The sequence below is a fragment of the Cyprinodon variegatus genome, unplaced genomic scaffold (genome assembly GCF_000732505.1).
Source record: "Cyprinodon variegatus isolate N-32 unplaced genomic scaffold, C_variegatus-1.0 Scaffold721, whole genome shotgun sequence".
Classification (NCBI taxonomy): domain Eukaryota; kingdom Metazoa; phylum Chordata; class Actinopteri; order Cyprinodontiformes; family Cyprinodontidae; genus Cyprinodon; species Cyprinodon variegatus.
Window position 1 is genome coordinate 256,499 of NW_015151174.1, and position 13,674 is coordinate 270,172.

The 13,674-nt window shown below is 38.3% G+C and overlaps 1 protein-coding gene across 1 annotated transcript in view; it reads left to right on the plus strand.

The window, feature by feature from the left end:
- The window catches only part of stau2 (staufen double-stranded RNA binding protein 2), a 116,499-nt gene extending 103,437 nt beyond the window's left edge, over nucleotides 1-13,062 (plus strand). The window contains exons 14-15 of the mRNA XM_015395039.1: nucleotides 9,811-9,876; nucleotides 11,638-13,062. Coding sequence (XP_015250525.1) covers nucleotides 9,811-9,876; nucleotides 11,638-11,673 — 102 coding nt within the window. The 3' untranslated portion in view covers nucleotides 11,674-13,062. The remainder of the gene's footprint in view (nucleotides 1-9,810; nucleotides 9,877-11,637) is intronic.
- The last annotated feature ends 612 nt before the right edge of the window (nucleotides 13,063-13,674 follow it).

Sequence of the window (13,674 nt, forward strand, 5' to 3'; positions counted from 1 at the left end):
AAGAAAAGAATTTCGAGCACATAAAAGCCAAGTGATGAGAAAAGTTAAGACGACTGAAAAAGCTATTCTGCTTGATTTGCAGATGGTTAAAGCTGAGAATGAAGGGCATTCTGCTCAGTTCTAGGAAACAAATCACAGAAAAGATGTAATGTTGATGCCATGGAAATATCTGGGTTAGCTCTGGACAAAAAGATAGCTGGGGTTTTCTCCTCCCCGGTATGCTCATGTTACGTTCAAGCTTTGAGGCGTAAGCGCTAAAGAGAGGGTACTGTCAAGGGTTTATGTGGCCTTTTGAAAACAAGACAAGCCCTTTTTCAGAATAATATATCCAGCTTCAGAAGTTTTGCAACAACAGAGTGCTCATTTTTCCATCCTCCCAGGTCCAGCCTGTAAAACGCCCTGTTTGAAATCCACTCTGGTCATTGTTTAGTCTAGTGAATGTCCTTAGATCATCCTCATAAGCAGCTGCCCAGCATCCCCTTCATGTTCCTGCTTCACAGCAGTTCAAAAGCACCCACCCGATTTCAATCAAACTCTTTTTTTTTCACATTATTAAGCTCTTACGATATGCATGTTTTAGCTTTACTGATTGCTTTGTTTGAGAAATAGTCCATTTCCTGCATTAGTGGAGGCGTTTTCTCTATAAAAAAGTTGTTACCAAAGATATATGCCCATAGTACAAAGGAATAGTGAGGAAAACAGCTTTTATGCTATTTACAGGGTATACTTTATTAGTTGTACCTGTTCAGCTGTGTGTTAAAACAAATAGCAAATTACAACACAGCAGTAACTCCTTCAGGCATCTAGTCGATGCAAGATTTCTCGGTAAACATCAAACCAAGCATAAGTGTGGAAGAGGAAAGGGATTAAAGTGACTATGTATGCAGCACAGGCTGGTCTGAGCACTGAATAATCTGCTTGTATCTTAACACTGAGCAATTTTATGTGGATCGATTTCTTTTTTTTTTATTGCAAGAGAAAAATAAACAAGCCTGTTCAAATAGATGTTCTTTGCAACTATGTTGAAAGTCACCTCTGAATGCCTAAAGGATTACAGCAGCAGAAAGAGTGTTCTCGTATTAACTGAGCAATAACTTATGGGTGCCATTAATGCAGGCTAAGCGGATATGGACAATGGCAAAAATGAAAAATCTTCAGGATTTCAGGAACAGCATTGTGATTTTTTATGTTAAGAATTTGGCATAACAAAAAACATGAACGCCTCCTCTTTTAGCAGAAATTCAGTCTGCAGGTGTAATCCTCTGATTTCTTTTTCTTGGTACCGTTTTAGCTTTTTAAATAGGGATGCACAATATTGGGATTTTGGCCGATATCCGATATGCCGATATTTTAAAACTCATGTAGCCAATAACCGATATCGATATCGATGTTAAAGCTGGACAAAAATAAGTAGTCATTAATAATAGCAGTTTTGTTATCCATTTCTGACACTTTGAAAAATAATATACTCAAATATATTTTCATATGCTGATATCAAATTGATTTTTAAAACGCGGTATCGATCTATTTTACTTTCAAAATCTCGTGAAATTTCATCGTTCTGTTACAAACTCTCGTGATATTTTGCAAATTCTTGTGAGATTTTGTTAGTAAAATAGATCGATATCACGTCAATATATCAACATATAAAAATGGCAAAATTTCGTGAATTTTCGGGGTATTTCGTAGCATAACGATGACATATAGCAATATTTCATTAGTAAAAGAGATTGATATGGTGTTTTTAAATGGCAATATATCAGCATATGAAGATATTGGGATATTTTAATGTATCAATATTTTTTCCCTCGTCTTTAGAAGTTTTTAAGTCTGTAAAAAAGAAGTTTTTGAGGAAGAAGAAGTAGTATTTTTTTTTTTGTATTTTTTTTTTTAGACTTTAGAAACTCAGAAGCTGATCAAATATCGGGTTAAATATCGGTGTGGTGGCCGATGTCCGATATTCAGTTTTAAGGCCGATACCGATAGGGGGCCGATTATATTGTGCATCCCTATTTTTAAACATTATTTTTGGTTTATTTATTTTGGAAGGGTTTTTTGGGAGTATGGAAATTGGTTTTAGAGAAAGGAGGAAAAGATCCAGCAAAGAGACTCAAATGGCAGTGCTGAGAACTTGGAGCCTTTGAACATACAGGTTGTAAGCTCTAACCTGTGCAAACTCTTTGCACAGTTCAGGGTTGATAAAGCCTACCTAAGTATTGTTAGTGATCGTGTCCGTCAATATATGACAATAGTCTTTTAATTTTCTGATGTTTCCAGCAATTAAATCCACAATGTTAAACCCAAATCATCTCTGACTGCTTCTTTTAACATCTATTTAATCTGCATAGGAGTACTAGAAGGTCCCTGCTCTGTGCGCTATAGAAATGAAAAGATAATCAAATTTAATTCATAATAAGAACACCTATTGGATGTGGTGTAGTAGGAGACATAGATAATGGGTTTTCAGCTGATGGAAAAAATTAAGTAGAGTGTCGACACAGAACCAAACATAGTGTTTTGTTATGTATTATTCTGTAAACCAAAAGTTATTATTGAGAAATGATAGTTTACTGTATGTTGTCTGAAATTACAAAAGAGAATTGTGCATATTTTTTCCTTTCCTTAATCTAAGGAGCCCTGCTTTCAACTTTAATTTAGTATTCAGCCGAATAAAAAAATGTGGTGTAACTTAATAATTAGTATGGACGTTTCAAGAATGCACAAAGTCATGAAGGGCATTACAGGCAGATCTGTGAGGATGGGACCCTACAAAGAGACGGAGAATATACACTGTTGACTAAAGGACTATTTTTTCCCTCTCATTTCCTTTATGGATAAATTCGTATCCCACAAAGACTTTTGCTAAACTATTTCCAGACTTACGCTATTTCTTAAATGTCTTCATTAGTACTAAAGAACACAGTTACCCAACAGTGAGAGCTGATACAGGGGTCTGATTTGTCAGGGTCAATGTGATCCTATGATCCATCATGTCTGTCAAGCTGATGCTGCAGACTCCTGTGGGACTGGGCCTTTGTTTAGCTTAGCCGCTGATGGAAGTCAAGCCTTTGTCAAGGAAACCATTAGAAGCGCAGCAGGCCCAGAAAAATGAACCGACCTTGTCACTCCACATCAGGAGACTCGCCACGGTTGCAGATCATTCTCAAACGTGACACATCTGACCACTGTTGGTCCAATCCTTTGAACTAGGAACTCTTAAATAGATGGAAAAGCTCACAGATTGACTGCTAACTCCTTTGACTTGGCTATCAGTCTTAGGTTAATAATGAGTATTGGATTGTTATCTAAAGGAGGCACAAAGGAATTGGGTAGTCAATGAGGCAGCAATTAGCACTGAGCCAGGGGGGAAATCTTGTCAGCAGCACAATAATGAAAAGGTAACAATGACTTCCACGTTTGATGCAAACGGACATTATGGCACACAGTAAAACAGCCATACAGACAGCATTTAGTAGCAAAACACTTAACACTTGCATAGTCTATATTAGCTGTATTATGTAAGTTCTCTCCTTATTACGGTGCTACAGTCAGCGTCTGATGTGAACCCATCCTGGACCCTGAAACTGACCAGAAACCATACCCTGGCACATTAATAACTGCTGATCTTTTTGCAAATATATATACCTCCTGGAATGAGTTGCCTGCAGTGTGGCTGCCAGCTTAAATGGATGAAGATAGAATTAGGCATAAGACCAGCACATTTATGTTAGAGAAAACTGAGGAAGGAAAAATATGGAGCATGAATCTGAAGATCAGATTTTTAAATGGTTCACAGGGTTACTGGGCGTAATGAGTTGGTGCAGCAACATGACTACATTCAAAGAGCAAAGAAGCAACAGAAATCCCTTGAGCGGCAGGCTTTCATCATCAACCAATGCTGCCCCCAAAACAATCTGTTGAAACTGTATGATGTTTGACCCGCTGTAAAAATCTATATGTGAAGGAAATCTGGCCAACTGTGGGTGAGAATTCTCTCACTTTTCCCAATAACCAGACTGGAGTAGCAATGTTAATGTGCCTCAAGGGGAATGGGTTTTAGCACACTGTCACACCAGGACAGTCTGAGAGCCTAGATTTGATTGGGGGGGGTACCTTTAGAGATGATGAGAGAACTCACTTTTAAGGGCATGCACAAGATGTTCCCCTGTATGAGCAAAACACAAGGTAGCAAGTTATTCTGGTTAAATTTGCCATCAAATACCATTGGAGAGAGAGAGAGCGCAACATGCTAAGCACTGATTAAGGATTTAAGCATTTTTAGATCACACTAATGTCTGGATAACATTTGTATCAGTGTTGTTTACTTCAATAACTTGTTTCTGGTTTGCTGAATTGTCAATTTGCATTCCAACTCTAAGTGAAACACATCAGGATTCAATTACAATTAAACTGAGAACCAAATATTTTTGGTCTTTTTTTCCCGTACTTGGTAGCAATGGGCTAATAACACAACCACCAGGACTTAGTAATGAACCAAGTTATTTTTCAATGAGGCCACTAAAGCAAGACCATTTTTTTAGCACAAAGCTTGTTCTTAATACAGTCCATTTTTGTGTTGCTAATGGTTAAAAGGCCTATATACCATGGATATTAAAGTACGTATACATTCATTTTTTTCCACGATAAGCATTCACCCCAGCACCTTTAACTTGGTTGTCATTTTATACTCCTGTTCTATAGTTAGTAATATTATGCTGATTATAAATGAATGAATAGGAATTTATTTCAGACAATTTGACAAACAACAATAAATGAATAAACCAAATACACACAAGAGAGACTAGTTAACATCAACCAACCCAAACACCAATTTCCAAATTTTCTAAATTCACCTGAACATAAATAGAAACAAAACCCTCCACCAAATAAACCTGTAGGTATATACAGCCAGAGAAATGACATTGATTACATTAAATCATTGATGTGTATTTCAAAAATTTCAATGCTATTAACTTCTTGTAATAAATATAAATTCTTTTTTGGGTATACAATAATCATTGTCAGCAATTTACCAAAAAAAAAAGGTCCAACAACTGTTTTCTCCCATTTTAGACGATTCAAATTAGCTATACAGCTCCCTATGACACCAGGCGCATAGCATTCGTCTCAACAGTTGAACGTTTGAGAGAAAGCAGCACTTATCTGTATATTTATCAGCATCGGTTCATGCCAGTTATGTTGACAAAGGGCATTCTTAGCAACTTTTTTTGGCTAACACACGGCAGGTTTTTAATTTAAAAATACAAGTCACATCCATTATCACCCTCTTGTGAGCACTGTCCACAATACTGTGGTCAGTGATGGGTTATTCAGAACTGAGACTAGTTTCTTGGGTCATTATTTAAACAAGAGAGTAAATGATTTGCTCCAAGGTGTTTCTAACAATAAAATCTCTATCTTTGAATAACTTCTTTCCCAATACCACCTGGGCTAGATGAAAGAAACACTGATTGGAGCAAGTGACAAACACATGAGAAACAACAACCAATGGAAATATTATTTTTAAAACTATGGATTTTAGTTTTTGACCTGTCAAATAAAATAAACGTGTAACATCTTTGCATTTAATGACTAATAGAATATCAAATTAGTGTGGGTATGGTGGAGAGCCCTAAAACTCCTTTGGGGAGATTATTGACAGTGTCAGGAAAAAAAGCAGGCCTTGTTAAACTTATTGGTTGATTCTTCATCCTCAGAAAAGCCTTTATACTTTGGTCAAGTATAACTTTTCGAAGTATCTTAAAGATAGAGTGACCTACTTTTTCTATTTAGTACAACATATTCAAAGCGAGTGTAATTACTTTTTAAACTAGTAATTTCCTTAACAGAGAACATCCTATGTCCTTACCTACTAACCCTCCTTTAGTTGACATAGATGGAATACCTCCACCTTACACCTCCACCTTTCTCCTCAAAGCCTCAGACAAAACACAATCTATAGTGATGATGCTCCAAAGAATTGCCGTCCTCTAATGACAGCTAACTCATCACATTAAAAAAATAATGACTTTTTTTTTTTACATTTCCTACAGATAGAGCCAGTATTTGTCTTGGGCTGTGCGTCCTTCGTTGAGCTGCTACGCCCTTATGCCTGCCTGTCGTATATCAGCAGCACTGCCACTGTCAGGCCCCTGATTTATGGCTGTTTATCTCCGGCCCCTAACCCACTACCCCTCTCCCCGAACTCCAACAGATGGTCCCTGGCTGTTTACTCAGGGACAAAAACACTTTCAAACTCATTGAATAAATACGACAAACAAGAAGTTTATGGGGAAGGTGTTTGTGATTGCAGCGTACTAATTGCGGGAGAAAACCTTTCTTATTTTGAAAGGTGTGATACCAGTCATGCGTTTTAGTGTAAACTACTTTTTTTAATAGGGTTTTCCATTAAACACACATGTGCAATCATTTTCTCTTATTAAGTCATTGCAAACATACTTTTGGGTTTTAATTTATGATTAGTAGAAATGTAATTGTAAAGCTTTCGTTCGTCTGTCATGTTTCACACGGCTGTCGCTTTAAATCTCTTCTAGCATATTCAGCTTCTACATCTCGCTGGGTGTCAAGGCTTCACAAAAAGAAAAAAAAAACACAGTGTGCCATAAATTGTCTGTTAGACTCTTGGTGGGGCTTCAGTCAATCTCTGGGTCTCAGGGGGTAAAAGCTTTAAGTAACCCTGACAGTATCAATTTTTCAAATCAGTCCAGCTATTATTGCTCTACATTATTTAGTACTTTAAAGTATCAAGTTGGTTTTTTTCTTAAATTGATAGATACAACCCAGATTTTGACCCTTGCACCTGTCAGTCATTTATTACCATTCCTTGGATGTGTTTCTCCGTGTGCATAGGGAAAAAAGAGGCTTTAATAATTTGTGATGCAAGACCAGAGATGAATTTGTATTGCCTTGTCCCATTTATAATGCATTGAGTAAAAACATTGATTTGGCATGCAGCTCTTTTATTTGTTATACTTTACAAAAGCATAAAACATACTTCTTTCATGCAGATGTCTTAAGTACAGATGAGTATTTATAGAGATGTTTCAGATTTTCCTATCAGGGAAAAAAGTAAACTCTGAAGTAGATTAAATAAGAATGGCTTACAGATGGATGTTGGTAAGCTTTATAATGAGAGACTCAAACAATCATCGCCTCTCACTTATCTACTGAGCACTGCCACTTGTGGTTTATCTTAGTTCTAATTAACAGTAATTGAGTGTAATGGATACAGGATAGTATTGGCCTCTGGTATAAGAAACAGATGTGCACTGATTTATTTATTTATTTTTGTGTGTGCAAAGCAATATTCATAAAACAGTCACAAAGCAAATAAAGATAATTTTTTGTTTAATATATATACTATGATTTAGCTGAACCAGAGACTGTTTCTAGCTTCGGTTTACATGTTTCTCCTAAAGTTGACAGATATGCCTTTCTTTTACAGAAAATCAAATAGTAAAACAAACAGCAACACAGAATATTAAAGTTACCGGTATGCTTGTGCTAAGCTTGACAGTAGTTCAGTTTTACACCGTTTTCCTGGATGCCAGCCAGGTGTCTATTGCCTAAAATGCGGTTAATCAATGTGTGTTTCTGTCATACCATTAAAATGTTGCCTGATAGGAACCCGCCTCACAACATGACGTTTGCTTAAATATCTTTTAAAGCAAAACACCATGCATCAGTCTAAAGGAATAAAAGTGAAAGTTTTAGATATGTCAGTTTAGACAAGTAGGAAAACTCTCTCCCAAAGTTCAGTGAACCACAATCCCTAATTGTGGCTAATTTTGGCACAAAGTAGGCCATGCAGTTTGGATTTATTAAAAAAGTCTTGCAAAGAAGAGCAAGCCAAAATCCCTCCTCAGAGATGTAACGCAGATAATAAACGGGTTTTTTCCCTCGACAAATGAATCTGTGTTTGGAAACTGCTTTTTGTGTTTATTCACGTTATCTTATGTCCAGTATTGAGATATGTCTAAATGCTTTTTTTTAAATAATGTTGTTTAACACGCTAGAAGTTAGCAACCTTTCTGTGTGTGTAGTTCACATATAGGGTGTATTCCTGCCATAACTCTGCATTTTTTAATAGGCAAAATCTATCTTATTTTCCTTGGGCATCTGTAGGGTACGCAGCCTTCTTATTATTTGCTTATAGTGATGCTCTCACTCTTTTGCTCTAAAACTAAATAGTTCTCTTTTAAATGTCTCCTTAAACCTCTGTGCTTCCTCTTCTCTCTGTGGCAGAATTAATCCAGGAGTCTGCTGCTGTTAGCCTAACCTGCTACTGCAGAAATCATCAACTTCTACACACCTCAATCACATGACTGGTTCACCAGAGTCCAGTTAATGACCTCATTATTTGACCCGGGTGTATTAAAGATGAGGCACATCTAAAAGGTGAAGAACACCAGACCTCAAGCGCCAGAGTTTAGTAGCCCTGTGCAAGAGCTTAGCTGCATTCACTGATCCACATAAGGAGAGATGTTTCAGTTTCTAATTGCTTGTTTTGGCTTATCAGGCTGAGATTTATCCAATTTTGTGTAATAGTTCAGGTCTCTAACCTGTCTGGACCCAAAAGTCCCAAACGGCTCTATTGGTGATATAAAGCTACGGCACATACATCAGTAACAGGTTTATATGTACTGTTGTTGGTCTGCATTGCATTAAATTAGCAGCACAAACATATCAAAAAAACCTATGTTGTAATTAATGTAGAAAATAATTGGCAACTCCTCACAGCTGAAACACTGATATGTTTGATGTGATGTCATTCCCAGACCCAAATTCCCAACTTTCAAGGCAAAATAAAACACAGCATAGATTCCCCCCATTACACAATCTGCCCACACATTTCTGACAGAGATGCAGAACACATCTGGAACAAATTTTTAGGTTGTAGTTGAGATCTGCCTGATGACTGAACCAAACTGGTTAAGATAACTTCAGTTTTGAACAGACGAATCTAGGAAGCGTAGATCTGATCCTTCAGAGTTTTCTTTTTACTTTAAGAAGGTTTGGATTGCTTCAAAGCTAAACCTAGGCATTCTGCGTTAGCCGTCAAGTTCCAGAGGTACCTTAAAAACCTTGTTTGTTTGCACTTCTTCATACAATAAAAGCAGCACAAAGCCGTCTCACATCACTACCAGTCCAGCTATTTTACACAGAATGTTGGGGAAGGGAAATTACATAATTTTTTAGCTCTAAGCTTACAGATATAGATTTCTTATATTTTTTTTTTTTTCTGTAGTTCTGGTAGCAATTATCCCCCAAAATGCCTTCATGTAAAAGAATTCAATCTAAACACCATCTCAGCAGTTTTACACTGTTTCCCCTCTCTACCAAAAATCAACCATAATTGCATCCTTATACAATTAGCAGCACAAACATTATGAGCAAACAACATTTTTTTTTTTTCTCGTCCGTTCTGTGCAGTTTTCAGAGCTTGTGGTTTTGATTTACAAGTGTTAAAGACCTGCCACTTCTGGTTCGGCTGCGGCCACCGTGAATACAGATGTCACTTGGTTTGATTTAGGTAAATGCGGTGCAGCCAAAACACAAAGTGGAAATGTTAGCCCAATAATGCTGGATAAACAGTGAGAGGAGTGAAGCCAAAGACAACAGAGAGCTAAGGGAAAGTGTCCTGCTGGCATCAGGTTTCCCAAAGTTAAGTGTTATTTGAAAAGCAGCTGAAGGCTGACACTCACTCTCTTCCCACCCAGTCTCTGAACCCCTCCCCTGCCTCCTAACTCACACAACCATCTGTTGTCCCCCCTCCCCTTCTCTTCTCAGGCTGCTCTAAGTGCCTTGAAACAGCTGTCGGAGCAGGGACTGGACCCAGTGGACGGCCCCATCAAGGTACGGTAGGACCTGGATAGCTCTAGATACGTGATAGGTGCCTGTCCCAAAATGTGATTGTGAATCAACTTGCAACGTGCAAATCATGTAGCACTTAAGGCTGGCCTATCAGGGGCTTCCCCCCAACTACACACACACTTGTCCATCAGTTCCGCTCATCATTTTTCTGCAATTTGGAAAGCAACAGTAGGCGTATGTATTTTACATAGCCGCTGCTGTCAGCGGTTCATGTTTTGCATGATGGCTATCTCCACTAAATCTCAATCATTATAGACGAGGGGGGTTTTCTCCATGAGCCTCTCCCGTATCTACTTCACGACAAGGAAATGAGGGAAGGAAATAGGATGGATGACTGTAGGAAAGTACTAAAGGCTGCAGCTGGGTTTTTTTTTTAATGAGGAAGGAAACCACTTTGAAATTTTTCTGGAGTATTTTCATAGTAGGCGTGCCTCAAGATAGCTTTTTTTTTTTCTTTTCAGAAAAAAAGGAACAAAAGCGAGGAAAGACTAGAACTCTGTTATGGCAGCCAAATGGAGATGTGACAGTAATTACACCCAAGCACTTAGTACATTCCCAAAGGAAGAAGGAAAGAGACCCTCTGTATTAATGCCATTTTTTTATTTAAAAGTTTCTTGCACTCTTCTTCCTACTCCTTAATTAAACCCAGTGGATACAATCTTATTATAAATCTAGCTGTGACGGCCTCAGAGGTTTGTTAGTGATTATTAGCGCACAGATAGCTATATGAGAAGCATATCAGACAGGCCGGGGATAAAGTCGGTTAAACGGAAGAAGAGGAAGAATTGAGGATTTTAACTTTATTGTCACAAGTACAAAGCAACAAAATTAACTCTATGCAATTAACCCATTCCCTTGGGAAGCAGTTGGCTGCCATTTTGCGGCACCCGGGGAGCAGTGTGGGGTTAAGGGTCTTGCTCAGGGACCCACAGTGGTAGTCCGTGGGAATGGGGCTTGAACTCAGAACCTCTGGGACACAAGCACAATGCCCTAACCACTAGGCCACCCTTCCTCCCCAACTACAGTAGGTGTAGCATCAATCTGAACGAAAGCTTTTCATCAGCAAGGACAGCAAATCTCTTTAGATGTAAGAGAAATAAAATTAAGTTACACGCCAGGAAAGATAAAGTGGGTGGAAAATGGTCAGATGTTGCACATGGCTTGAATTTTTTGTGGAAATAAACTGATGGATGATATAACGAGCAGTTAGATCATTGGTCAAAAAACCCAATCCTCAAGAGTTGGTGCCCTGCAACCTGTAGATCTGTTTCAATACACCCTAATCAAATAAAAGCTTATTATCAGAGCTCTATAGGGAGTGTTTATAAGGCAGTTTAAGCAGTTTGATTCATGTCTGCATGGGTCGTACAACACTGACTTTTCAGGAGTTAAGTTTGAGATTTTAGATATTTCACTTTCCAACCAGACACTCTCCTCAGCCTTTCTTTCTTCTCCTAAAACCCAGTATCTGGTACATTTTATCAGGTAGTGTGAGACAGATTGAGTACAAGGACTTGTTAAGTGGCCTGAGTCACAGGCGCAGCCCTTTCTTCCCCTGGAGGTTTATCCTTTAGAATGGCTCAGTTTTGAATGAAAAACTCCACAGACTGAGTGAATCCCCACAAACTTCCCATCAACTAGGAGAGAATTAACCACAGAGGGAGGGATTATTCCCGACATTTCTAGACTGATCGGACAAATCCTTTCCCTACTCCCTAACGTGGGCTTCATTTGTTTTTTCAGACCAGCGAACCGTGCGGGAGGGAGGATGGACATTAAACAGACTAACTCAGGCACCACCACTCAGGTCTGCAAGGATTCAAAGGCCGTCGTCAAGGAGCTGACAACCCCAACACCCCCTCCTCCTCCCTCTCCCCATCCAGCTACAACCACCTTACACCCAGAATACCCCCCTCCCCCCCAAACCCAACCCACAACGATTGCCACTGTATCCTGCAAAACCTGTCAACATGCAATAGGGTGGATGTGCACCGAGAAATTACCGACTAAAGCACCATTACCCGAGTCTATGTGAAGACAACACTCTTCTAACGCGTTTATCGATGATTTCAGTCCGAATTTAGCCAACAAAGTTGATGCATAATTAATGAGATAACTGCATGGTACTGTGTGAAATCAAGGGAAGTCCAAAGCGATATACTGCATAGACAATTTGTTCTCTTTGGGATAGATGTTGGTATGGTTAAAAACAAATATGTACATCATGCCATTGATTTATGGAAGAAACATTTTAGAACAGAAACCGACTTGCGTACCGTAGCTTTTTAATTATTTTTTTTCATCTGAGGTATTATGTTACCTTTTTTTAAAAATTTTTTTTGTTATCTTAATATTCTAACAATGCTTGAGTACTGTATTTAAAATTAACCAATGCCAGTGCTGTGAAAGTTGTAGTTGTTGTCTTCATATATAGTCACCCAGCTTACCTTGTATGCTGACAAAAAAAAGAAACTGTTCATCTATCTATATGGATGTGTATGACTTTGCAAGAGTATCATATTCCAAAAAAAAAAAGAATGCCACAATTTTTTTTTTTTTTTTTAATGTGGACAAAAAGGACAAAACTGGTGTTAGAAGTTTATTCTTATTAGAGGTGTTTTAACACAACCCCATACTGGCACAGCGCCACTGGAGCAGAGAAGGAACTAACGCAGAGGCAAAGGGGAGCCACTGCTTTACTTTTTAACTCGAAGGAAAAGGCCGATTGTGATTAAAATGAACAGAAGACTGGATACGATCAGCGCAGAGTCCAAGTCCTAGATAGAGTCGGTCGGTTCTCAACCAGTGAAAAGTTCTCACCTTTCCAGTGAATCTGTGTCAGTGGATGTTTCCCTCCTCTCCTCTCCCCCTCAACAGTTTTGTCGATCACATCTACACCCATTGTGTGTGTTGTATTGACTTACCTAAGCATCAACTGGGTGCTTTTAATGCCTGCTACTCTAAAGTGCACCATTTTAAGGAGGAGAGTGAGCCTGTGACTGAACTGCAGACTCACGCTCTCCCCCTCATCCCCATAAATGACACTTTGGGTCACTTTGTCCACTGACGTTGAGGATGTGTGTTCTTCTTCGCTGTGAGTGCAATGTGTCATAAGGCTGTTTCTGAAATGCAGTAAAAACACCTCAGTTCGTGTGAAAATTTGTCTGTTTTTTCTTTTTCAATATCCAACAGATATCCAAGAGGTTTTTTTTTACTTTGCAGAGTGGGAATCGGAATGTTACAAAAACTTAAATGGTATCATTTCCTGTGTCTTTGCCATTCTTACTGAAGTGTTTTTAAGTAATCGCCATAAAGCCAAATGGACATCAGATCAGAGTTTATTTATAGGTTGGTGACTGTTGGTAAGTCCGTAAATATTGAATCAGATAACAAACAGTAAAAACATCTGGATATGAGCCTACATTTGGAAATTAAGTCTAAATACATATATAAATGTAAGATTAGTATTTGTTGTTAGCACATATATACATGTGCCATTACATGTTTTTTTATCTGTGACAGAGAATGAGTGGTTAGAAAACATACAATTACAAATTTCTGAATATAAATACTCTGATGGAGATGTTAAACTGCGTACTAGTGTCATGTGTTATATGTTTTCAGAGGATAAGCAGTGTAATGTTTAGTTACTGGGTTCTGTTTTCTTCTCATTTAAAAGCCAGTTGATGAACCACATTCAGGCGGATTACCACCACCACCAACTGATGAGTGTAACAGCTTCATCAGGGGTTCTAGATTACTTTTCTTAACTTTTTGATC